At 35.4% G+C, this 25,443-nt stretch overlaps 1 protein-coding gene across 6 annotated transcripts in view; it reads right to left on the bottom strand.

Moving 5' to 3' along the window:
* Positions 1 to 345: 345 nt before the first annotated feature.
* Positions 346 to 25,443, bottom strand: part of STXBP5L (syntaxin binding protein 5L) — a 458,714-nt gene continuing 433,616 nt past the window's right edge. For all 6 annotated transcript variants that reach the window (XM_045088436.1, XM_045088437.1, XM_045088440.1 and 3 more), the window contains 5 exons: positions 17,719 to 18,079; positions 12,774 to 12,939; positions 10,009 to 10,120; positions 8,115 to 8,335; positions 346 to 7,552 (listed from right to left, as the gene is read on the bottom strand). In XM_045088436.1, the coding sequence (XP_044944371.1) occupies positions 7,511 to 7,552; positions 8,115 to 8,335; positions 10,009 to 10,120; positions 12,774 to 12,939; positions 17,719 to 18,079 (902 nt within the window). In that variant the 3' untranslated portion in view covers positions 346 to 7,510. The remainder of the gene's footprint in view (positions 7,553 to 8,114; positions 8,336 to 10,008; positions 10,121 to 12,773; positions 12,940 to 17,718; positions 18,080 to 25,443) is intronic.

The raw sequence follows: 25,443 nt of genomic DNA, 5'->3' as shown, positions 1-25,443 counted from the left end.
ACCCAGGAGTTTTAGCATTCATTAGTTTATTGCCCCTAATTTCTACAGTGACTGACAGAGTAATTTAAAAATTCTATCCACTTGATTGGTGGACATTCTATTGTAAGGATGAGCTTTCCCTTCTCCTAAATAATTAATTAACATCAGTGTGGACTCATGGTTAGCTTTTTTTTTTTTTAAGGATTTAATTAATTTATTTATTTGAGAGATAGTGAGAGAGAGCATGAGAGGGGAGAAGGTCAGAGGGAGAAGCAGACTCCCCTTGGAGCTGGGAGCCCAATGCGGGACTTGATCCTGAGACTCCAGGATCATGACCTGAGCTGAAGGCAATTACTCAACCAACTGAACCACCCAGGCTCCCCATGGTCAGCTATTTTATTCGATTACTATTATTACTTTTGATAATCAAATTATCCTTGATTTGACCTGTGTGGGCCCTCTCAACTAGTTTCTGTGTCCTTTGGACACATTCCCAACATTCTTTGAATATTTTATTTTCTGGAATAAAAATATATAGTCCAGCCTTGAAACCAGCTATTTCTTGACAATCAAAATCAAAGCATTTTTTATTTTTGGGGTTGTGTTACCATCCTCTCAGCATTCAGAAATAGAATATGTCTTTGTGAACAACACGCACGTGGATATATGTGTATGTATGTATTCACATAAAACTTACACTGATAGTTCCAATTCTAATCCAATAATAGAGGATTTATTCTCACATTCCTTTTTATTTGTACTTCTCCATCAGTGAGAAACCTGGATCCTGTATCCTCAAGATAATCACTTAATTGATCAGTCCCTAATCTGCTAACCTGCTGGGTTGCCTTCTGCTCTGCTCCGGTGCCTCTTTCTCACAGGCCATCATCATTGACTGCCTGAGCACTGATTGCAGGTCAGCCACCTCACTCCAGCTCTGTCCTCTGGGCAGTCACACTCACCCTGCTACTATGCACTCCTTGCACGGGGCTGCCACCCACAACTTGCTTAGGTTGATTGCCTTTTCGGCTGAATGAATGGAAAAATAGGAAAGGAGGAAAGAAGGGGTGAGGAAAAGGAAGGAAGTAAGTCATATCAGTATTTTAAATACTGAATTCTGTATGTGAAGCCCGAGTGATTGTTGTTTGAAGAAAGTGAGGATACTTTTGAGAAAATTCTGAAGAGAAGACTGAACATTTGGCTTTTAAAGGGTCTGTTTTTACATCTGTACTTTTGATTGAGAAACATTTCTTATCCTCAGATTGGTTGGTTGTTTTTTTTTGTTGTTGTTGTTTATTTTATATGGAACCAAAACTAGGAGGGAAGTTGTGGTGATGGGAAAATCTTGAGATAATTAGCATTTGGAAGAATAAGCTTAACTGGCTAAGGCCACAGTATAGATCAATGCAAAGAAAGTGTCTGAAGAGGAATTAACTGTGCAGATGAAAGCCAGGTGAACAATGTCTTTCTGGGGGACTTTTGGAGGTTGTGGCGTTAACGAGTGTTCATTATAACCACTAGGAAGTGATATAAGCTCATAATGGTTTATGTTTTTTGCCTAGATGGGATTAAAGCCTGAGCTTTAAAGGATATTGGGTTTGTAAATATATCTTACTCAGTCTCAGATTTTTACTCTGTACCCTCTCACCAAACTTAGTTTTACTTGTAATTCACCAAAGGTCTAATCAATCAACATGCTCAAAAATTGTCTGTAAAAACATCCATAAAAAAGTTTCACAACTCCCCAGTTTGAAATCTGGAGAATATACTCTAGCAAAATCTGTGATTCTAGAGAACTTGTGGTTAGTCCTTTCTTTCTGTTTTTTAGTTCAGACAAATGTGATGTACATCATTCCCCCACCCACCTCTCTGCCTTTTAAAAACAAGTATACTTTCAAAACCATGGTTCATAGTGTTGCAGATGAAAATCTTCCCTCTGCCCATCTTTAATCTTGGTAAAATGTTTAGTGGTGCATGACATCATAACATAAGAGCATCTATGTACAAACATATACAATTTTATTGATATCTCTACAGACTACAAGAATTTTAAGTATAGTCACAATTGCTGAGTGCAACAGAAAAATAGTAATTTGTCATTTTCTGAAAAGATGCAAAAATTCTGAAGATGAAAGAAAGATACATCAATGATGTCATCTGTTTCTTATTTCCTAGAATAAAACATCACATAATTAAGTACTAAAAATTACAGGTTATTAGAGATTTTGATTCTGTGTATACTTGTCCATGACCACCACCTAGTTTATTTTCTGGCTTTGCAGCTGAGAAGCACAGGCCAATACCAGAGGGGAGCAGTAAGAGAGGAGAGAACTCTCACATTTTCTCATTGAGGATTATTGCCTTGGATAGGCAGACTCTTCCTTTTTGAAGGTGAAAACAGTCTCTCAGGGTGCTGGAGGCCAGATAATGAGTTACAGACACTCTTCCTCCTTTAAACACGTATCCAATAGCTAAGAAAAAAAATCCAAGTGGCCCTGGGAGCTAAGACAACAATCAAAAAGGAACTGCTGTTCTTCCTTCTTGCTAAGATCAAGTCCAATAAAATATACTATGGCAGAACAGGTACCTAGTACCCATGTTTCCTCCAAATGAAGAATGAATAATAAATTTGGGCCTGATTTAATAAATGCTTATTTTAATTTCCACTATCCAACTATTAAGTATTAGTTTTCTACTTAGCTTTACATGCTGTTGAGTTTCTTATATTTCTTCTGGTGTCTTGTGATGTCACATGTATAAGACAATCAAAACCTAGATGTTTGAATTGGAATAATGGCGAAGTCATATGGGAGAAAACCACAAAGACAGAATTATTATAAGTCAATGGGGCACTGCCTGGTCAGAAATTTGCACAGAACATTTGTTTTGGGTTACAACACAATAATTCTCAATCCAGACAACACTGTATCTCTTGCATCTTGCCTTCCACAACTCCTCAGAAGTGGGGCTTGGATACCAGCCAAGGTAGACAAATGTGTCTTCCTTAATCAGCCATAAAGCTGTGTTTATCAGCATTGGTTGACACTGGAACCATATTGGGGGCTTTCAAAAATAATAATGTTTGGTTCCTACTCCATGAGATTTTGATATAATTGGGATTTTAAAAGTTCCTTAGGTGATTCACATGTACAGCCAAGATTGAGAATCAGTTCCCTACATAAATATATAAATCAAAGCAGCCATCTGTGCCTCTGGTTTCTCATCAAAACCTCTTCCACTTAACTCTGGTTTCTGTGTTCCTCCCCATCCCAATCCTCTTGCACCAAATTGGCACTTCCTCGTACTTTCCAAAGTCAGACATTATCTTCTGCATTGTATCCCTTTAGAGCTATGTTATAGGCAAATATGTACACTAAACTTGCTACACAACAACCATACTCCCTGAAATGGTGCCATCCAGAAAGCATAACTTGTTGACAAGTATCTCTGGCACCTGGAACAGAGTGTATTTGAATTAGTATGTAGCCAGTAATGAGGTTGGTGTTACAGAAGACAAAGGTAAGGAAGCTGTGAAGGCTACTACTTTTCTCCTGATGCAAAGAGCAAAGCCTGATAGAAATGTCTGAGTCCTTTTGGCATTGCCCTCTCAAAGAAAGTAGTCAAGTTATAATGTCTTTCTGTAGAGCCAGACTATAATCATAGATATTCTCCTGGGTTGTCCCAATGATCCTAAACCAAGGAGAGGATTTTTAGCTTACTTTTCTAAACATTTTTCATTTTCCCCCTCTTCCAAACATTTTACACCAAGTATTTAAAAGAGCTCATCTTCATCTTCTTCAACTAACCTTAGGCACAATCTCTCTCTCTCTCTCTTTTTCTTTCTCTAAGCCCTGGAGATCCCTTGATGTAGATAACAGATAGACGGTGTATTTAAAACTGGACACAGAGGTCACATAAAAAGGGACTCCAACAGCAAACTTTTTCCTTTTATAATTCCTTAAGATCTTTGAGGAATAGAAATCTGGATTCTGATTTATTTACTTGAGAATCACTCCAAGGCTATATAAATGATTTGAAAAATTATCTTTATGACGAAATTATCAGACAACATCTCTCTCAGTTCTATCACCGTTCTTCCAAAGTTAGATGACCCCGATAGTGATTGGGGCACTAGGTCTGAGTCTCAAGTATAGGAAGCAAAGTCAGTAATACTACTTTTGTAGGGAATTAAAATAAATCATAATCATCCTTCCCTCCAAACACCAAGGTTAATGGATGATTTCATGGTAGGGATTATTGCTCACATTATTAGAATCAGGAAAACAAATACTTCTAGCTTCATTTTGGTAAATAGAGTGCAAAGACCCATTTTCTTCTGGAACATATAGGAAGGGCTTATCTCCTGAGGGAGTCATAGGGAGATAGAGTCAGCTTGGAGACTGTGGTTTACAAGCCTTATCTTCTGATGTCACTATAGTAGATATAATGTAATTTTGATAACAAAGGCTCATCTTCTCTATCATTATCCAAGTTACTAGGAGTATTTTTCTTTTGTTCCAAGATAGAGGCAAGACACTCACAGAGAAGAGAGATGTAAAGAATTACATGGATCAACAAACAGTACTCATTTTCCAAAGATGATGATGATAAGGTGGTGGTGGTGGTTGTGTTGGTGTATGCGCATGCACAAGCATGCTAAGGTCAGTGCAACAGAATAGAAATGTTTAAAGAGAAAAATCACATCCACATTAGATTCTTGTTATTGCTATCTCTTTGAATTATAAAAATAATTCTGATACAGTAAAACCTCATTAATTTGTATTCCACTATCAGGAGTTCAGGAGATGAAGTTACCTTACGTTAAGAAAGGGTCTTTAAAAACAACACTGAAAGACATATTTAAACTACTTAAAAAAATTTATTCTTTTCAAGCATTTCAGAAGCACCTGTTTACTTCCACTTGATATGCTAATTCTAAGCATTTGATCTATTCATTAGAGCCAGAGTTTTAAGTGCTTCTGTGAAATGCTATGTTGTTTTTGGTGTTTTTCTCTGTATGCTTTAAAATATTCTGTAATTGTTATTTTCCACTGATTTGCATAAACTTTCTCCAAAATAGGATTATATTGCATATGAACCACATGTGTAATTTTGGGTATAATAATTTATCTTCTTAAGGTACTGTGTATTTGTGATAATTTAATTTTATGCAGGACATATATATTCACATTTAATCTGTTCTTAAATAATGTAGAAGAGTGGCTCTCAACTGGGAGCAATTTTCGCAATGGTTGGAGATATTTTTGGTTTTCTTCTGGGCTTGCTGCTGGCATCTAGAAGATAGAGGCCAATGATGTTGCCAAACATTCTGCAGTGTAAAGGGCAGTCCCCCATAAAAAAGAATTTTCTATTAATAGTGAACTATTAACAAAATGTAGAACAAATTAAATCAAATCTTATGGAGGGCTTCAGAGATAGTTATTGAAGTTGATGCCACTAAAAAAATATTTTTCTCTAAACGTTTTAAGCTTTTCTTTGAATTATAGAAATGATAAAGTATTTGTACAGAAAATCAGAATACTGGGTTCTTAAAACTGAGGTATAAATAGTGTACTATAATTTGGGTTCCATTGTGTTCTAAATTTTGATCCCAGGTTTCTTTAATATTTTTACTGCATAATTTTATATGTGATGTTTGTATTTTCAAATCAGGTTTGGTTACTCTAAAGCTGTTCTCAGGAGTGGTGAGATTCATGGAGAAGCTTTTTTTTGAGAAATTAGGAGAATTCAAGGACTCTAAGAAATGCTTTCCTGATATATATTTCCTACTTTATCATCTTTGCTCTTCTCAAAATTACTGGGAACATTTAAAGGAAGTGCAACTTCAAAAAAATACACTAAGAATTAAAAAATCTAAAAAAAAAAAGAACTAAATACTATTTTAGGATACTAAAATAACCCGGACTTCAGAAAAAATGGTGAATTCTTAGGAAACACAAAAATATATCTAGTAAGACCTGGAAAATCAAAATTCATTAAGTCACACACATTTTTTTTTTTAATTCTCTTCGAAGGAACAACATATTACAGGATGGGTCCTAGAACCTGCGAATATTCATTTTCTATGACTTTTAGCTTCTAGAATCATGTTAAATAATAATAGCAGGTGTCTTTATTTATTTACTTTTGTCTCTAGAGTTCGCTGTTATGACAGGTAACTTTTATCATATTAAGGGTATTCCTTACTTCACTTTTTAAAGTGTTTTGAACAAGGAATAGGTGTTTGGTATCTATTGACATAATTTGTGGCTTATATCATTTAGCCTAATGAGTGACAAAATTATTCATTTTGTATCATTAAACTCTCTCTGTATTTTTGTTGCCCATAATGGTGACTAAGGCCAAGATAGCAAAAATACCACATTTTACAAAGATTTTCAATAATAAGTATTGAACTAAAAAGTATTTACTAATGAAAGCCCTTGTTAATCAGAAATGTAATAAATCAGAATCCCTTTCCCAAAACATTTACTGAGGTTTTACTGAATCATACTAAAGAGAATGACCAGTTTGGTCTGTGAGTGTCAGGCTGCAAGAGCACCTTTGGATTGAAGACACTACTGGGCTGGAACAGTAATATACTGTGTGATTGGCAGACAAAGATACAAATGGAGCATTAAAAATATATGCCTTTAGAAACTGAAATCAGAGTGTGTGAAATCAGTTCTCAAAGATAACTGCACTGTTTCTGTAGTCTAGTTTCCCCAAACTTAATCATCAACTCCCCTACAGAGCACAAGCCAGGCTTGTGACCCAACCCTGCATGGTTTATGACTAAAAAATAGCCACTTGTTCTGAAGGTGACAAATGGAAATAACTGTTAGGAATGACTTACTATCCTGGCAATACTCAATTATGACTCATAATGGTGATGATGTAAAATAGTATGGAGAGACAAACAATTAGACTTCCATAAGAATTCAATAATGTGCTAGTATAATGAAAGTTACAGATGAAAAGAAAACTCTAGTTTTCTTTTCTTTTTCTGTTGGGTATGGCAAATGTACTTGAAATACACTGATATCTTCTAATACAGATTTTTTAAATTGTCAGGTGTGGCCCAATTTATAAAAATAGTTTGTCATAATCTTTTTTTTTCTTCTGTCACAACATGCTTTTTTTTTCTTTTCCTCTTAAGATGTTAATTTATCATGCAAAGATTTTTTTTTCATTAAGTGCATTAATGCTTTTGTTTGTACAGGTTTTCAAATCAGAAGGACTCCCCATAGTTCCTAAATGTAAATCCTTAGCAAACAACATGCCAAAATGATAGCTCCATTCCACGTTAGGAAAAGGCAAATTCAGCCATGTCTTGGGATTTTAACCAGGGTTTCAGCCTTTGGGTTGTACAGTGTCTCTAATAAATTTCCCTTATGATAACTTCAGATAGACTGTAATGGAACATTTTGTAGAAGAAACTGGCTTCTAGCAAGTTGAATAGTGATGCTGGGAATAAATTTTGTTTCCCTGAATAATGGTTTCTCAAAGCAGTCACAGCTTCTTTAGAAGTTTAGAATTGGTACCATTTCTTATCCTTATATTTCAGCATTAACTGCAAGAAAAAATAGTCAATAAAATGTTTTTAAAAATCTTTAAAAGTACTAATCAAAGCAAGCTCATATTGAACCAATCATGCAGATCTAAATCTCAAAATTTATAAAATTTCCATTATTTTTTTGAAATAAAGTACATACGAAAAGATTTTTTAAAAATAATCAATCTGTAAAGACTCAACTGATTTTTAATGACTGAAGCAAAAAGGAGTGTGTGGGTTCCAGCTACTAGTACCCCTCCCACCTTTTTTGGTTGAGCGGGGAGGATCATGTAATATACCTAAGCACATTTTTAGTAGCAGATGCATAATATAAACCCAATATATCAGAACCAATGAATAATTTTTTTTTTAGATTATCTCCTAAGGTAAAGAAATATTAATATAGTATTTTAAAATATTTTTCTCCCAAATACTGGGGGAATCATAATACTTATAACAAGATCCAGATTACTCTGGCTCTCACACAGGATTATTTACAGTGGTATCTCTGGGCTTTCTTGTGCAAGGCCCAGTGTTTCAAGTTATTATTGTATGGAGATGCCTATATTAAGCCATTTACCTCATGTGCATGTTTGGAAAATGCTTCTGCACTGGTCATCATGCCTGCAGTCTTCTCCTCCAGCTCTCCTAGCCTCTGTCCTCTCTCATCAAGTGCGATCCGAGCGCGTGTCAGCTCTCCCATCACCCCTCCGGCAGCACCTTTCATCCCTTCTATACCACCTGGTCCGGGAATGTGCTGTGCAAGGCTGCGAGATGCTCTTCCCGCTGAAGCTTCCCCAACTGGGGATTCAAGCCATAGCAATTTAAGACATATTGTCAGTAATTCAAGTAATTAGGATGAAGTTTATCACCAAAACACTTACCTTAAATTCTGTCATAATTCTCATTGAGAGAGAGAGAGACATATTTGGTCCTATCATGGATGTATGTTTGGAGGTGCTGGCTTTTACCCACAAAAATGTCTGTGAAGGAGTCTGATACTGTGAAGTAACCGTATTTTTACTGCCTGTTTTTGTGTATATGTATGTGGATTCCATGCAATATGGCATTGCATTTCTTCTATGGCATTGCATTTCTTGACATTGCTGAATTGGGATGCTCACAATATATGTGATCTCATATTTAACCCATATCAGGGTCTGTTCCAAACTTAGGTCTGTTCATTTGTTTAACTTTCTGCCCAAGTCTTCATTCTTAACATCTCTCTTCATCTTGCTATCATCCTTTGTAGGCCTCAGTTGTTGTTCCTGTTGTAAGATAGGCGTGTGTGGGGGGGAGTAAATACTAGAGAGCAGGGTGTGCATGATGGACGTTAGTATACATATGTTGTAATTTTGTTACTTTATAAAAGAATAAAAATTTCCTATCATTTACAAATTTCAGTTTAATTTCAATAATTTTTTTGGAAGTTTTTATTGAATTACAGCTATCTTGGTAGAAATTTAGTGAGCATTCTCAAGGATGTAATATTAGAAATAATATCAAAAGTTTTTTTTTTTAAAAGAGTCTAATTGAGCTATAATTCACATACTTTATACAAAGTGTATAACTCGGTGGTTTTAGTGTGCTGACAGAGCTGTGCAAATTTTATCTATCTAATTTTAAAACATTTTCATTAATCCAAAATAAAACTCTGTGCCCATTAGCAGTCACTCCCCCTCCCAACTTGTCCCAGTGCTTGGCAACCACTAATCTACTTTCTGTCTCTATGGATTTGCCTATTCTGCACATTTCATATAAATGGAATCATACAATATGTGGCCTTATTTCCTTCTTTAATTTAGCATGATGTCTTCAAGGTTCATCCCTGTTGTAGCATGTATCAAATTTCATTTCTTTTTATGGCTGATTAGTAGTCCATCATATGGAGGCATCTAGATCTTTTCCTTGTTAAAAGTTCAAGAGAAAAGGAATTTTGATCTGCAGGACCAAAAAGGGTTGAGATATTCTGGGAAATACATTCTTTCTGACAATGTTTTCTAGTGTCTTTCTACTCTTTTTTGATTATTCATCAGAGTTTCACTGGAAGAATTTTAATTTATTCTGTAGCATTGGTAAACTTTGTGTTCTGAATAAAGAATCTGCTTCCCAGCAGTCGTTAAAGGCAGGAGAATTCATAAACATTTTTTCCAAAATTTAGCAACTACCTTCACCTTGCCTTGCAGGTATGATCTATTTGCAAATGATGTATTTATTAGCTTACTCATTATTTGTTTGAACTGCATGTACTGTTTTTTTGTTGAACTATTTCCTAATATAAAGCAACTGATTTTATTCATGTTTGGAAAAAAAAATAATTTTCATGGTATAGAAGCAGAAAAAAAAAAACACCGTAGTCTAGAATTTGAAACCACCCATTACATTAAGTTAGACACACACACACACACACACACACACACACACACAGAAATGGGTCTTCTGTGGTACAGTTTCATAATCAGGAGTTTACTCACAGAGCTCTTCTCTGTCAAATGTTTGTCCACTGCCACCAAACAGCCCCTTGAGGAAGCCTCTGTTTTGAGCTTCTGGTGTCTCTATGGGAGTAAACAAATCTCCTAGCATGTCCTGTATCAAATTCAAACAAAAAAGCATTAGAATAACTAAAAATAAAGCAATAGAAAAAAGATAACACTATATTACGTTAAAGCACAGAATGAAAAGATAGTCTGCTTTCCATTGGCAATTTTTGCTTTGTTCCCAGTTTTATTTCTGACATTTCTTTCTCCACCTCCGTTTCCTTTCCTTCTCTAATAACTGGAGTCTGAAAATTTTCATTTTTCTGCCCTGTTCTTTTCTCCCCTTTACTGTTAGAAAAATTGAGAAGCTAATATATTTATTTTAGGATTAATTTCCACCTGATCAATTACTCCCAATCTGGATTTCAGATACGTTTTCAATTACAATAGCTTCTTTCCTGTCTTAACCCCCTTCCCTGAACCAAGCACAGACCCCCCTATGAAGAGGGAAGCCTTTGGTAATATGTGGAGAACATTTGGATTTATTTTTGTATGAAGTACATAACTAGGAAATGGCTCAAGACAAATGAATCAAAATAGCTCCTGCATAGTGAGACACAATTGTTTTCAGTACTTTTTTTTTTTTTAAGATTTTATTTATTTATTTGCCAGAAAGAGAGAGCACAAACAGAGGAAATGACAGGCAGAGGGAGAGAAAGAAGCAGGCTCCTGTTGAGCAGAGAGCCCGATGTGGGGCTCTATCCCAGGACCCTGAGACCAGGACCTGAGCTGAAGGCAGAGGCTTAACCCTCTCAGCCACCCAGGGGCCCTGTTTTCAGTATTTTGATGTGTTTTAGAATGACTGGAAAAATACCTTGTTAGAAATACGGGTGCTTGGGCTTCATTCCTCACATACTGAATCAGAATCTGCATAGATGTGTTCTGGTTATATATATTTTTAATGTGCTCTCCATGCCTTTCTGAAGCAGACTAAAATTTGAGAACAACTGGTGTGGAGGAAGAAATGTTGGCCAAAAGTCTGTAGATCTGTGACCTAATATCAGTTTGTCTATGAACCTGCAGCCTGACATTCTTTATCCTCTTCCTCTCACCTCTGCTCACCAGACCTGAGCTCTTCCTCCTGGATCCCTTCTATTTAGAAAATGGCACCGGTATCGACTTAGCCAGAAACCCAGGAATCATTATTAATTCCTTCCTTTCCTTCACTGCTACATCTAAGAACCCTCCAATCCAATTGATTACACTATATAGCTATTGAATATGCCAACTTTTCTCCATTCTCACTGCTGGCTGTCTTATTTTAAGACTCATTTTTGGCCTTAATTATTAAAAAAAACAACAACCCCTCCTGATTGTTCTCCCTCATTCCTAGAAACCATATGCAACCAGAATATTAGTTTTCATAAACCAATCTGTTAAACCTTTTTAATGACTTCCTATTGCCCTTGGGATAAATGCCAGATTCCTTAGGCTCATATAAGGTGCTCCAAGATCTGCTCTTGAATAATTCTCCAGCATTATCCCTTCATCCTTTTCACTAATTCTGCACTTTGTTGGCAGTTTCCTGACCGCCCCCCGGGGTTTTGCACGCAACTACTCTGCTGGGAATATCATTTCTTTTTCCATTCTCAGCCATCCATTCTTATGAACAACTACTCAGCCCTTACAACTCTTCCTAACTAGCCATCCCTGCTGTCCCATCAACCTAGGGGCCCCTCTTCCATGTCTCTCTAGTGCTGACACAGCCGCATATAGGCAGTCTCTTCCACAAAGTGCTGTAGTTGTCTGTTTACTTAGCTCCCTGCACATTAATGGGTAGGGAGTAGTATCTTGTTTTATCACTGTATTTTATCATATGCCAAGTACCAGGTATGTATGTTAACAACTCAATAAGTATTTGTTGAATAACCATAATAATTATTATTTATTTTTAAAATATACCCAGTTCTAGGCACTATGTTCAGCATTTTTACTTAATTCTCAATGATGCTCCAAGATAGAGCATACGGGGTGTTAAGTAAAATGCCCAAAGTTATACAAGTGGGCAAAATACAACTGAAATAGTTCAGAGCTTATACTTTCAACCTCTGTATTAAAATGGGTGAGTTTTAGTTTTCTTCTTTATAAAATAAGGGAGTTGAACCAACTAAGTCTCTAAGATGTTCTTTTAAAATTTTGTAACTGGTTATCCAAGGTTAGATAGGCATTTATATTTATTCTGTTTCAAGGCTCTGCTTACTTCTATGATAAAAGAAAAATGCCCATTTATAACCTATAGGAAGTATATTTGTTCTGTATGGCTCTTAATTAAAATTTAGATTTCTTTAAAAAAGTCCATGAGCTCTCTAAATCGTATGCAAAATTTTTGTGTGTACATGCATATTCCCCACCTTAGAAGGAAGAGTTTATAATCTTTTTTTTTTTTTTTTGAGAGAGAGAGTTTATAATCTTACAGAGGATTCTCCATAGGCAAAAAAAAAAAAAAAAAAAAAAAGAATAATAAAATGAACAAACAAAAAATCACCCATTAATGTGTATGATCTTCACATTCTCTTTCTCACTTTCCCTTTTTTTAGACCCACATTAAACTTGACAGGATCATAATGATGAACATATATTCAAAACATATTCTAGGGAAGGCATGTTTTTTGCCTGGCCCAGTAATATTTTAGATTTTAGATATCTCTCTCATTCTCTTTTTACAACCATGTCCAATGTTTTCATAAATGTGCCTGACCTACCTGTAGATTATCACACATCTCTTGGCTGTATGTTAAACGCTGAATTTCAGTAGGAGAGACGAGGTATAATGCCTGGCCTTCATTGGTAAAACAAAATGTCCGTGCTATCCTCATGTCTGTCAGTGGCAAATAATTAACATCCAACATTGGGCGAAGACTAGGTAGGCTGAATGGAAAAAAGCAAATCCACATTTCATATTCAAGTTGTTAGAAGCTTTAATTTCTGTGTAAAATGTGCAGACTCTTACATAAAAAATTATTTTTATACCACTATTTTATGGTTGTTTTTTTTTATTCTCTTGAAGTCTCAGTGGTAAAAAAACAAAAAACAAAAAAACTAGACTCATATAAAATCACATATATACAAAAAATCTTGGGCCCAGTTCTTTATCTTAATCCACACAGATATTTAGCAGATATCCTTGAAGGTTGGATTAATGGTAGTGGCCAGAAATTTCAGGATATATTTTGCAACATTTCACAAATTCCTACAATATGGTTATAGTCTTTGGTTATGGCAAAAACACGATAGCTAGAAATGGCTGGCTACATAATTGGCCTACCATCTCCCTTCTAGGCAAAACTCCTGAGTCTGAGGAAGTTATGCACTAATGGACATGTGGAATGGATCAAGTACACTGTGCCCAGCAATTAATAAATAATCATGCTTGAGGTTATATGGGAATGAGAATAAATTACAGATAATAGATCAGAACTTGCATAGCCAAAGGAAAATCACTCATGTCAAGTGTTTTACCAAATGGCTATAGTCTTATCCTAATGTTGTAGCCCATGATTTTGCTTAAATACTTATTAGAATGTCCCCTTGGATGCTGCCATGAGCCAGTTTTGCAAAATACTAAAGAAAATTAATCTCACTGCTTTTAGATCACACCTCTAATGCCAACAGGGGAAAAATCTGCAAACTTGTCATTAAATTTCAAACTTTGAATTCATGCAACTGATTTTGATGTGTATAATAATTTTAAATTATCCCAGATAATAAAACCAGTACCTTGAAAAAAAAGTACTGCTTTCTCTTATGAAAGTAGTTTGTAATTACAAGTTAAGCCTTCAAACTTCATAATATAAAAAGGGACCTGAAATCTGTGCAATTGGAATAAGCTTTCCATGAGTTTCTAGCACCAAATCATTCAATATGGTAGCCATTAGGCATATATGGTTATTGAGCAGTTGATATGTGTTTTGGGTGAACTGAGATGTTCTCTAAATGTAAATTATATACTGGATTTCAAAGACTTATATGTTACAGCATTTCAAGTAATTAAGGTCTCTAAGATATGAGTCTAAAACAAACCCCATTAAACAGACTTCCATGATAGATTCAGTCAAATAAATGGGTAGCAATGGGGAAGGGATGCCAATAGACTTTTCTGATAAACTACATTATTTATGTAGCATAATAAAGGTAAGCCACGAAAACAAAAATGGTATAATTATTTTAGGGAGTAATTCAATTGCAAAAGACTAGGAACTAAATTTTATTATATGTGTTGTCTAAGCAAGCATGGAACTAAGTGATTTTAAAGCTGAAAAATAGATTTTTTTTTTTTTCTGTGCAGGGGACACTTTATAAGGAAATAGTTCACAAAACTAACAATGATTCTCACTAAATATGACTGTCACAGCCCAGTCTGAGAACTCATTTATAAATAAGCTTCTAGTATCACTTTCTACTATTTTCTAGGTCTGGGTACATTAGCATATAGATAATCATTAGCTACCCGCCAACTATCAGAAAAGTAGGACTTGAGAATGGACTCAGTAAAGTTCATTTCTGATAGGATTTGGGAAGATCTAGGAAAATAATAACTCTCCTGTTGCTATGACTCCTATTGGTTTTTAAACTATTGTTTGTCGTTTCTCAAGAAATTTCCCTCCTCAAAGTGTCAGTGGTAGCACATATTTATTTAAATGGAAATAAATTTTCAGATATACCCCAAATCACTTGAGAAAACAAGACACACTAAAATTTTGCAAAATAAGGTAATCACTATCAAGCCAAAAATCTCAACTGTGACAATAGTTTAATGTCTTTTAATTTAAAATAAAAATTTGGAGTGACTAAATGGGAGCTTAGGGGACAAAAGGATATGTGTGATATACATTTTTTTTCCCCTTGAAACTAAGGCATTCTAGGAGTTATCATTTTCAAACAAGACTGGAATGATTTCCATGACAAATAACCAAAAAACAGTTTGAGAAAAAGAAACCAGATAAGAAGAGAAAGAACCAGAAATATCTAAGAGAATGAGAAGACAGTAAATGATTGTTTTTATTTTTTTTTAAACTTTAACTACTTTTCTTTGGATTACAAATATACTCATGTCTCCCCTATTAAAGAAAATAAAACAGTAAAAACACTCTTGAAAACCTAGTCTTGCTCTTGAACAACTTTCTTGTTTCTCATCACTTTTTTTAACAAAAAATTTCCTGAAACAATAATCTATACTGGGGGTTGGCAAACTTTTATTAAAGTACCAGCTTGTAAATGTTGTAGGCTTTGTAGGTCACTGGGTCTCTCTTACATCTACTCAACTCTACCTTTTTATGCAAAAGCAGCCAGACATTATGTAAGCAAATGGGTGTGGCTGGGTTCCAAAAATCCCTTTATTTATGGACATTGAAATTTGAATTTCATATATTTTTCACATATTATGAAATATTATCTGATTTTTTTCAATGTTTTAAAATTTAAAATCTATTCTTACCTTGCAGGCTATACAATGTCAGATTAGGGGAAGGGCAAGATAGATACAGTCTGTGGGTGGTAGTTTGTCAACTCCTGATCTATACCACTGCCTCTAGTTCCATTGAAAATTTACTTTGTCTCTACCATGCTCCCAAGATTTGCCATCTCAAGGATCACTAGTACCCTTTAGTTGCCTGGCCTAATGTTTTTTCTTCTACCCAAATTATTTGGCTCTCTGCTATATCTGACTACCTTTTGACCATTGTTTTGGTGGTCTTCTTTCTTTTGTTTGGATACTCTTCTATCCTTTGATGAAGTTATTCTCATCTTTTTCCTGTATCTCTGATGACTTCTCATTATCCTCTGCTGGATTTTGTCTCTTTTCTACTACATGAATGTAGAGATATCCTTAAGTTTTTGTTCCCAGATCAGTCTATTTCTCCTTTCTTTTTATACTATCTTCTTTGATGATCTCATTCACTCCTGTAACTTCCACTAATGCATTTACATGGATGACTTCCAAAGCTGGATATTCTATAATTTTTTAGAGTCCACACCTGAAATTGCTTGCAAAAGTTCTGTGGGATGGCTTAAAAACACCTCAAATTTAAGGCATTCATTCTCAAACTTCTCATTATCAGCTTTTCCAAATTTTCATGAGTTTCCTACCTTCTAATGGCATTACTGTTATTCAAGTTCATAAAAAAATTTTGACCTTTAAATTCTCTTCTAATCCCAAAATAAAATAATCTCCATTACCTTTCACAATCCATTTTACATTCAGCAAGTTTCCCTCAATTATCCCTCACATCTGTTTCTACCTTGCTTTCTATATAGCTAACACTTTAGTTCAGAAGACCATTTCAAGCTCTCTGTATTATTTCCTAATGTATAACTAGAAAGGTTAGCTGCTCACTGATTAATATCAAACTCTTTAGCCTCCCACTAAAGTCCTCAATAATTTAACCCAATCTACTTCTTCAGGTTACTTTCTTTCCAACATCTCCTTTTAATAACATATACTATCTCATGACTATGAATTCTGAGGACTTAGCTTGTGTCTAGAAGATTTTACCCTATATTTCCTCTGCTGGAATATGTATTTTTTTGTGTGTTATAATTACTTGTGTATCTGTCTTATCTCCCCCAATTTGATAGTAAGCTTTTTAAGGACTAGGATTATGTTTTTACTAGCTTTTGTATCCTTCAAAGATATAGTATAATGCTTAACTGTCTCAGCGATTTTTGGAACGAGGTGAGTTATTAAAACAAATGATAGTGACTTCTACATAGATTACGTTTATTAAGTGTTTGTTGAACTTATAAAATCATTATGTAATTAATTTTGTGTCTCATGAATTTTAATTTACTAACAGTATAATAAAATTTCACAACTGATACATATTATTAAGATTTTTAAATTCTGGTGTTCTAATATACATGATGACTTACAGTTAACCATACTGTATTGTATACAGTATGTAAATAGCTGCTAGAAAAATAGATCTTAAAAGTTCTCACCACACACAAAAAAGTGGTAACTGTGAGGTGATGGATGTTTTAACTAATGTTATTGTGGTAGTAATTTCACAATATATACATATATCAAATTATCATGTTGTACACCTTAAACTTACACAATATTATATTTCAGTTGCAGTGATGTCTTTTAAAATACTGTTCAGTGCTATTCTTATTTTCTTAGACTTGCAACCTCAGGCAAATTTGAGCTTTAATTTATTAACATATGTAAAATAGAGAATGCAAATAATACTTTGTTTTCCTATGTCCTATAGAAATTATAAGGACCAAATTTAACTCTATATGTAAAGTTCTTGTGTGGACTATAAAAGAGTAAAAGTAAGTTCATTTCTTTTCCTTGTAGTTTATTCACTTTTATATTTTATGCCTAGCATAATATCTGGGAGATAACATTATTCAGTAAATGCTTGTGAATGAATGTGTGAATGACTAGAAAAATTACTCATTCCTTAGATTCCTTGAAATCAATGAAAATACATATTTCATTCATAATACAAAGCATTTTTAGCAAAAGCAAAAAGTAAAAAATAAAAACCTCATAGTCTCCTTAAATTTCAAACAAATCATTCACAAATATAATGAAGCAATAATCTCATGTTGCTTCTTGATTGCACATTACACATACTTTTCAGAACTGTACCTTGGTCACATTTTTGTGATTACCAGATAATTAATAAAGAAGGCAAGTACCTCATTATCATGATATGCCCATTGGCACAAAAGCATGCCAAGCAGGCACTGTTACACATGACCACCACATCTGCTTGCAGTATAAAAGATGTCTCGGTGATGTTATGAACATAAAGACAAGTCTGAGAAGGCAGTGAGAAGACTTTGGCTTGTTTCTCTGAGCAGATTATTGTATACTGATGATCTCCTATTTCTTGGGATGGAGAGGGGCAGTTCATGACCAGTTTCCTTCTCCAAGATTTTTCATTTTCATCTACGTTGTTTGGATCCCTCCAAACTTCATATGGCGGCTGCATTAATCCACCATTTCGGTCCATACAGGAGAATGTTAGCACAGCACCTTTCAGTGAGAGGAAGGTACCTATAAAAACAATGTGAAATTCAAAAAAAAAAATGTGAAATTCTTTCTAAAATGGTTATTATTCATTTATGGGCAGTAAATGTTTTATAATGATAATTTATATCATGGTGTCATAATATTGCAGTAATATAAATAAACCAGTAGATTTATGAGTTCATCATTTGCAAAAACTTGGCATCGTAGAATGTTAGGTCTCACAGGAGCCTAAGACATCAACTTATCAAATCTTTTCATTTTATTAATGAGAAAATGGAGACCCAGAAAAGTGATGAGACTTGGGGCACATCACATGGCAAATTAGTGGCTGAGCCTGAACTAGAACTCAGGTTTCCTAATTTCTAATCCAGTATTCTTTTACCATACTATATAGTCCCCCTTAACATCTTTTTTTAAAAAGCAAATTTTAGAAAATTCGTAATTTTCATTTATTGAAAGAAGTTCAACTGAAAAAAATCATACCATCTGATTCCATTACCTTATTTTTAAAAATTATTTTTATTAAAATATAATGTATTATTTTCCCCAGGGGTACAGGTCTGTGAATCCTCAGGCTTACACATTTCACAGTATTCACCATAGCACATACCTTCCCCAATGTCCATTTCCTTATTTCTTAGGCTCATTTACTAGAAAATGTTTTTTTTTTCTTCTTTTGAAATTGAACACTTCATGAAATTTTAACATATAAAATTCAGGCTAGCAATTTTGATTATATTAAAAAATCCTTTGGCTCTTAGGCAGGGTTATATATCTTTATATGGAAAAGAAATTTATTTACCTTGATTCTCCAAATTTGAATACCCATGACCAATTATTACCTATGGGTCTTTCTACCAGTCCCAGAGGACAGAATACTGTACAGCTTAGGAGGTAACTTGAGATAGATTGACCTTTGGACATCACCAGACTCTCCCTTAAGCAATGCCCCAGCAGTCTTTTCCTTCCTTTGTCCTCTGACATCATGCAGAGAGAGTAAGGGGATTAACCCAGGGTGATATGCCTCAGGAGTGTACATAAAACAGACACTTGAGAAAGGAAGGATGATAAATAAAAATATAGTCCATTTAGAAAGTACTCTATAATTTGAAGTACTTAAAATTGATAAAATTTTAAAATAACATGCTTAGGTGATTTACTATCCCAGTTGTGTTTTAAAATCCACTTCAAAACTAAGAAGTCTTATAGTAAAGCTTGAAATCAGGTAATGTGATGCTGCCAGTTTTGTTTTTCTTTTTCAACATTTCCTTAGCAATTTGGGGTCTCTTCTGATTCCATGAAAATTTAAGGATTATTTGCTCCAACTCTTTGAAAAATACCGGTGGCATTTTGATCAGAATGGCATTAAAAGTATAGATTGCTCTAGGGAGTATAGACATGTCTCCAAAGGCAAAGGAAACAAAAGTGAAAATGAACTTTTGGGACTTCATCAAGATCAAAAGCTTCTGCACAGCAAAGCAAACAGTCAAACTAAGAGGCAGCCCAGGGAATGGCAGAATATATTTGCAAATGACACTTCAGATAAGGGGCTGGTATCCAAGATCTATAGAGAACTTCTCAAACTCAACACTCAAAAAACAAGTAATGGGCAGAAGTCATGAACAGACTCTTCTCCAAAGAAGACATAAAAATGACTAACAAACACAGAAAAAATGTTCAACATCAGTAGCCATCAGGGAGATTCAAATTAAAACTGCAGTGACGTACCACCTTACACCAGTTAGAATGGACAAAATTAACAAGACAGGAAACAACATGTGTTGGAGAGGATGTGGAGAAAGGGGAAAACTTTTACACTGTTGGTGGGGATGCAAGTTGGTGTAGCCACTTTGGAAAACAGTGTGGAGATTCCTTAAGAAATTAAAAATAGAGCTTCCCTATGACCCTGCAATCGCACTACTGGGTATTTACCCCAAAGATACAGATGTAGTGAAACGAAGGGCTATCTGTACACCAATGTTCATAGCAGCAATGGCCACGGTTGCCAAACTGTGGCAAGAACCAAGATGCCCTTCAACGGTTGAATGGATAAGGAAAATGTGGTCCATATACACTATGGAGTATTATGCCTCCATCAGAAAGGATGAATACCCAACTTTTGTATCAACATGGATGGGACTGGAAGAGATTATGCTGGGTGAAATAAGTCAAGCAGAGAGAGTCAATTATCATATGGTTTCACTTATTTGTGGAGCATAACAAATAACATGGAGGACGTGGGGAAATGGAGAGGAGAGGGAGTTGGGGGAAATTGGAGGGGGAGATGAACCATGACAGACTATGAACTCTGAAAAACAATCTGAGGGTTTTGAAGGGGCGGGGGATGGGAGGTTGGGTGACCCTGGTGGTGGGTATTATGGAGGGCATGTATTGCATGGAGCACTGGGTGTGGTGCATAAACAATGAATTCTGTTACATTGAAAAGAAATTAAATTTAAAAAAACTACAAAATGTTCATTAAAAAACAACAACAACAACTAAGAAGCCTGTTAATGTTCTACAAGGGTTATGAAGAAGATAAGAGAGCAGGGTTTAGGCGTTTCAGTGTGAGGGTCAAGGACTAAAAAACAGTTGTACCCGTGTCCCATGGGAAAAAAGGATAATGCCAAAAACATTAGACTTTTACTTGGTATGAGGAAGAGTTTGAGAATAGAGTGTTGTAATCAAATTTTCATTTAACAGGATCACTATTCCTGCTAGGCATATTCTAGAGGGAATCAAGTTTGAACAAAGGGAGAACAGTTAATAGGCAAGAAATGGATAGAGGTTTCCTCCAATCAGGTGTTAACAGCAGAGATGGTGAGCAATGATCAGAATATGATGATACTGTAAAGGTCAAGCCAACAGAATTTGCTAATAAACTGGATTTAGAGTGTGAAAGAAACAGAGTGGTCCAGGATGATTCTAATGTTTCTGACCTGAGAAACTGGAAGGATTGGATTGTTGTTAACAGATGTGGGAAAGAATATGGGAGAAAGGAAAGGAATACCAGGAACTCAGTTTTGGACATGGTAAGTTTGAGACGCTTATTAGACATTCAAGTGGATGTTATGTAGCTGGATATCTATGTCATAAATTTAGAGATGGTTGCAGACAATAAATACAAATACATGATCCATCAGATTATCAATGGCACTGACCTCATGAGGATGGTAGATTTCATTTTGGCCTTGAATATAAATAGAAAACAGAAAAGGTTCAAGTCAGTCTTTGGGCATTCTGATGTTTTAAGTCTAGTGAAAGGAGAAGGAACCAGTAAAGTGGACTGATAAGGAATGGCTAGAAAGTTAGGAAGAAAAGTAGGTAAATAAATTGTTCTGGAATCCAAGTGAAGTGTTTTTAATGTAGGGACAATGGTAAACTGTGCAATATGTTGCTGACATGTCAAGTAATATGTACACTGAGAACTCACCATTGGATGTAACCATGAGGTCAGTGGTGACCTAGATAGAGGTTATATTGATGGGTATGGGAGAAAGCTTCAGAATGGAGCGAGAGAAACGGAGAAGAAAATTGGAAATAGTGAATACAACACAAGCATTTCAAGGAATTTTGCATTAAAGAAAAAAATGAAAAGGAGTATTTTGGAGGATAGATTCAAGAGAGTTTCTCTTATTTATTTATATAAGATTTTTTATTTTCTTTTAAGTAACTTCTACACCCAGTGTGGGCCTTGACGAACTCACAACCCTGAAAGCAAGAGTCAACTGAGCCAGCCAGGCACTCCCAAGTTTTTCTCTTTTAATGGGAGAACAAGCAGAATGTTTGTATAATGATCTAGCAGAAAGATAAGTACTGATTACCATTATAATTACACAATAAGGAGTAATAATGCAAATATAATATAATTATGTAAAGGAAACAGAGGAAAAGTTGCTGGATTGACTTTTTTGAGTGTACCAGTAGAGAAGCTGGCCAAGTTGGGCCCTTACACAGCTTAGTCATAACACAGGAGAGAATGTAGAGACCCTGGAGATATAAGCAAACAGGTTGTATTTCCTCAGTGAAATAGGACACATGCTCATTAGCTGACATTGAAAACAGCAAAAGAGATACTGGTGGTTTGAGGAGAGTTGAGAAATAGAATTGTTCAAGAGCATGGGAGAGAGGACTAAGGAAATATAGTAAATATAATTATCCGGGAGCTTAGAAGCCAAGTTGAAATTATTAATGATTTATTTAAAAATGAGACTATTTATTGTGTTTATATATTTTTCTCTAGGTATGTTCAGCTACACAAGTATAAAAATGAAATAGGTAGAATTAAGATTTTTTTAAAAGATAAGCAGAGAGCCCAATGCAGGGCTCAATCCCAGGAGCCCGGGATTGTGACCTGAGCCGAAGGCAGAGGCTTTAACCTGCTGAGCGACCCAGGTGCCCCGGTAGAATTAAATTTAACCAGAATTGTGATTAAGCTGAATATGCATGTGTAATACTGTGATTTATAATAAACGTATATTTGGTCTTTATTCTGTTTCTGACACAGAGTTCCTAAAACCCTTGGAATTTCTAAATGTGAGGGCAACACAAGTGTCTTTTATTATTGAGGTGACTTTTAGACCTCATCCAAGGAAGGGGCTGGTTACCAGAGGAACCAACAATGTGATTAGAGGACTGGTACTTTTAGTCCCACCCCTTCCCCACTCCAGGGAAGGAGGAGGAGGAGCCTTGAGATTGAATTCAATCACCAGTGGTCAATGATTTAGTCAATCATGCCTATGTAATTAAAAACCCTCTGTAAGAACTCAAAAGCAAGAGGTATTGAGAGCTTTTGGGTTGGTGAATAGGTGGAGGTACAGGGAGAGGGTTTCTCTTGGAGAAGACATGGAAGCTCTGGCTTCTTTTCCCTATTCATCTCTTCCATCTGGATGCTCATCAGTATGTTTTTTTTTTTAATTTTTATTTTTAATAAACATATATTTTTATCCCCAGGGGTACAGGTCTGTGAATCACCAGGTTTACACACTTCACAGCACTCACCAAAGCACATACCCTCCCCAATGTCCATAATCCCACCCCCTTCTCCCAAACCCCCTCCCCCCAGCAACCCTCAGTTTGTTTTGTGAGATTAAGAGTCACTCATGGTTTGTCTCCCTCCCAATCCCATCTTGTTTCATTTATTCTTCTCCTACCCACTTAAGCCCCCATGTTGCATCACCACTTCCTCATATCAGGGAGATCATATGATAGTTGTCTTTCTCTGCTTGACTTATTTTGCTAAGCATGATACGCTCTAGTTCCATCCATGTTGTCGCAAATGGCAAGATTTCATTTCTTTTGATGGCTGCATAGTATTCCATTATGTGTATATACCACATCTTCTTGATCCATTCATCTGTTGATGGACATCTAGGTTCTTCATCAGTATCTTTTAATAATAAACAAGTAAAAGGTACGTAAACAGTTTTCCTGAGCTCCGTGTGCTACCCTAGCAAATTATTTGAACCCAAGGAGGGGGTTGTGGGAACCCCAGATTTATAGCCAATGGGTCATAAGCACAGGTGACAAACTAGACTTGTGACTGGTGTCTAAAGGAAGGAGAGAGGGCAGTTTTGTGGAACTGAGCCCTTAACCTGTGGGATGTGATAGTTACTTGCAGATAGTATCAGAGTCGAGTTAAATTGTGGGATATCCTGCTGGTGTTGCAAAGAATTGCTTGCTATGAAGAAAAAACCTCCACGCATTTGGTGTCGGAAGTGTTCCAAGTGTGGAAGAATGTGAAAGTAAAAGAGGTACATAGGACAAGCACAGAAGGAGGAAGCACAGGGTTTTTTCCACATAGGAGGCAAGAATCATAGCTTTTTCCATCCCAGCATGTAAAGTTGCATTTGTAGAATCACCTGGGAGCTTGTTAAAAATGCAAATCCTCAGACTCCACCCCAGACCTACTGAATTGGAAACTCTGGAGGTGGGGACCAATAATCTGTTTTGTAACACACCCTCCAAGTAATTCTGATACAGGCTAAAGGGATAACTACACGGAATGGATAATCTTTAGGTGTTTTCAATTCTAAAATCCAATGATTTAGTTCACTTCAAATTTTCATATCCTTGAATTTGTTGTCAAGACAACCACAGTAAATAAATGTGAAAAGATTCCTTAAAAAGGAGAAGTGGGCTTTTCTTTGTTGAGAGGCTTTTGATTGCTGATTCAATCTCCTTGTTAGTTATAGATCTGTTCAGACATTTTATTTCTTCATGATTCAGTCTTGGTAGGTTTTATGTTTCTAGGAATTTATCTGTTTCTTTTAGGTTGCTTACTTTATATGCATATTATTGTTCATAGTAGTCTCTTAGATCTTCCAGTTAGGCTTTCTCTCTTTTCCATGGTTGTTTATGAAACACATCTGAACTCTTTTATGTATCGCTTAAAAAATACTTTTTTAAAGAACAATTTTAGGGTTACAGATAATTGAGTAGAGAGAGTTCTCATATGCTCCCTTTGTCCTTTGTATTTGTGTTATATTTGTTACAGTTGGTGAACTGATATATTAACTAAAGTCTTGAAAGAAATGGAGAATAATGACAGAAAATTGGAGAAGACAGGTTCCCATTATTTATCTTTAAATAGTTAAGGAAAAGCTTTGCAAATATTTACTAACCAGATACCACATTATTAAATTAAATCTCTACTTATTTTGTATTTTGCCATCATTTTTAGTCTATGTCGTTTGTTAAGAATGGTAAAGAACTTTCCTGTAATATTGAGAGATTCGTTAAATTAGTTCCAGATGTGTATATTTCTAGGCTTGTGACATAGAAAACCGTATTTGTTAGAATATCTCTTAGAAATTTGTCTTCCACTTATGCTTGTAAACTTGTGTACACAAGAGTTAGATTTTCATCTTTAAACTTGTAAGGAATGCTTGGCGCTTATTAGGTATCCAATATGGATAACAATTTATTGGTTAAATAGTGGATTGAATTAATGTTTTATAATTCACTATGACTTTACTGATCTGGCTCTAACTCAACCACTGTAAGAGAATTGTGCATATTTCTTTAAAATTAGGAATGTAGTAAAATATTTTCTCATCATGAAGTATGTTTATAATTAAAGTGACCCTAACAGATTAACTTTTAAAATACAGTGCATTTTGTGGGCTAAATTGTGTCCCACAAATTCATATGTTGAAGTCCTAAACCCTAGTGCCTCAGAAGGTGATTAGTTTAAGGTAGAGCCTTAAATTAATGAGATGATTAAGTTAAAAGGAGGTTGTTAGAGTGGATCTTAATTCAAACTGACTGGTGTCTAAGAAGAGATTAGGGTACACAGGGTGATGCCAGAGGTACATGGACATAGAAGGACAGCCATGGGAAGTCATGGTAAGGGTGGCTATCTATAAGCCAAGGACAGAGGCTTCAGA

Source organism: Mustela putorius, unplaced genomic scaffold (genome assembly GCF_011764305.1).
Source record: "Mustela putorius furo isolate JIRA1106 unplaced genomic scaffold, ASM1176430v1.1 tig00003834_pilon_pilon_pilon, whole genome shotgun sequence".
Lineage (NCBI taxonomy): Eukaryota > Metazoa > Chordata > Mammalia > Carnivora > Mustelidae > Mustela > Mustela putorius.
Note: the sequence above shows the minus strand (reverse complement) of the source record. Positions and strands in the feature narration are given on the sequence as shown.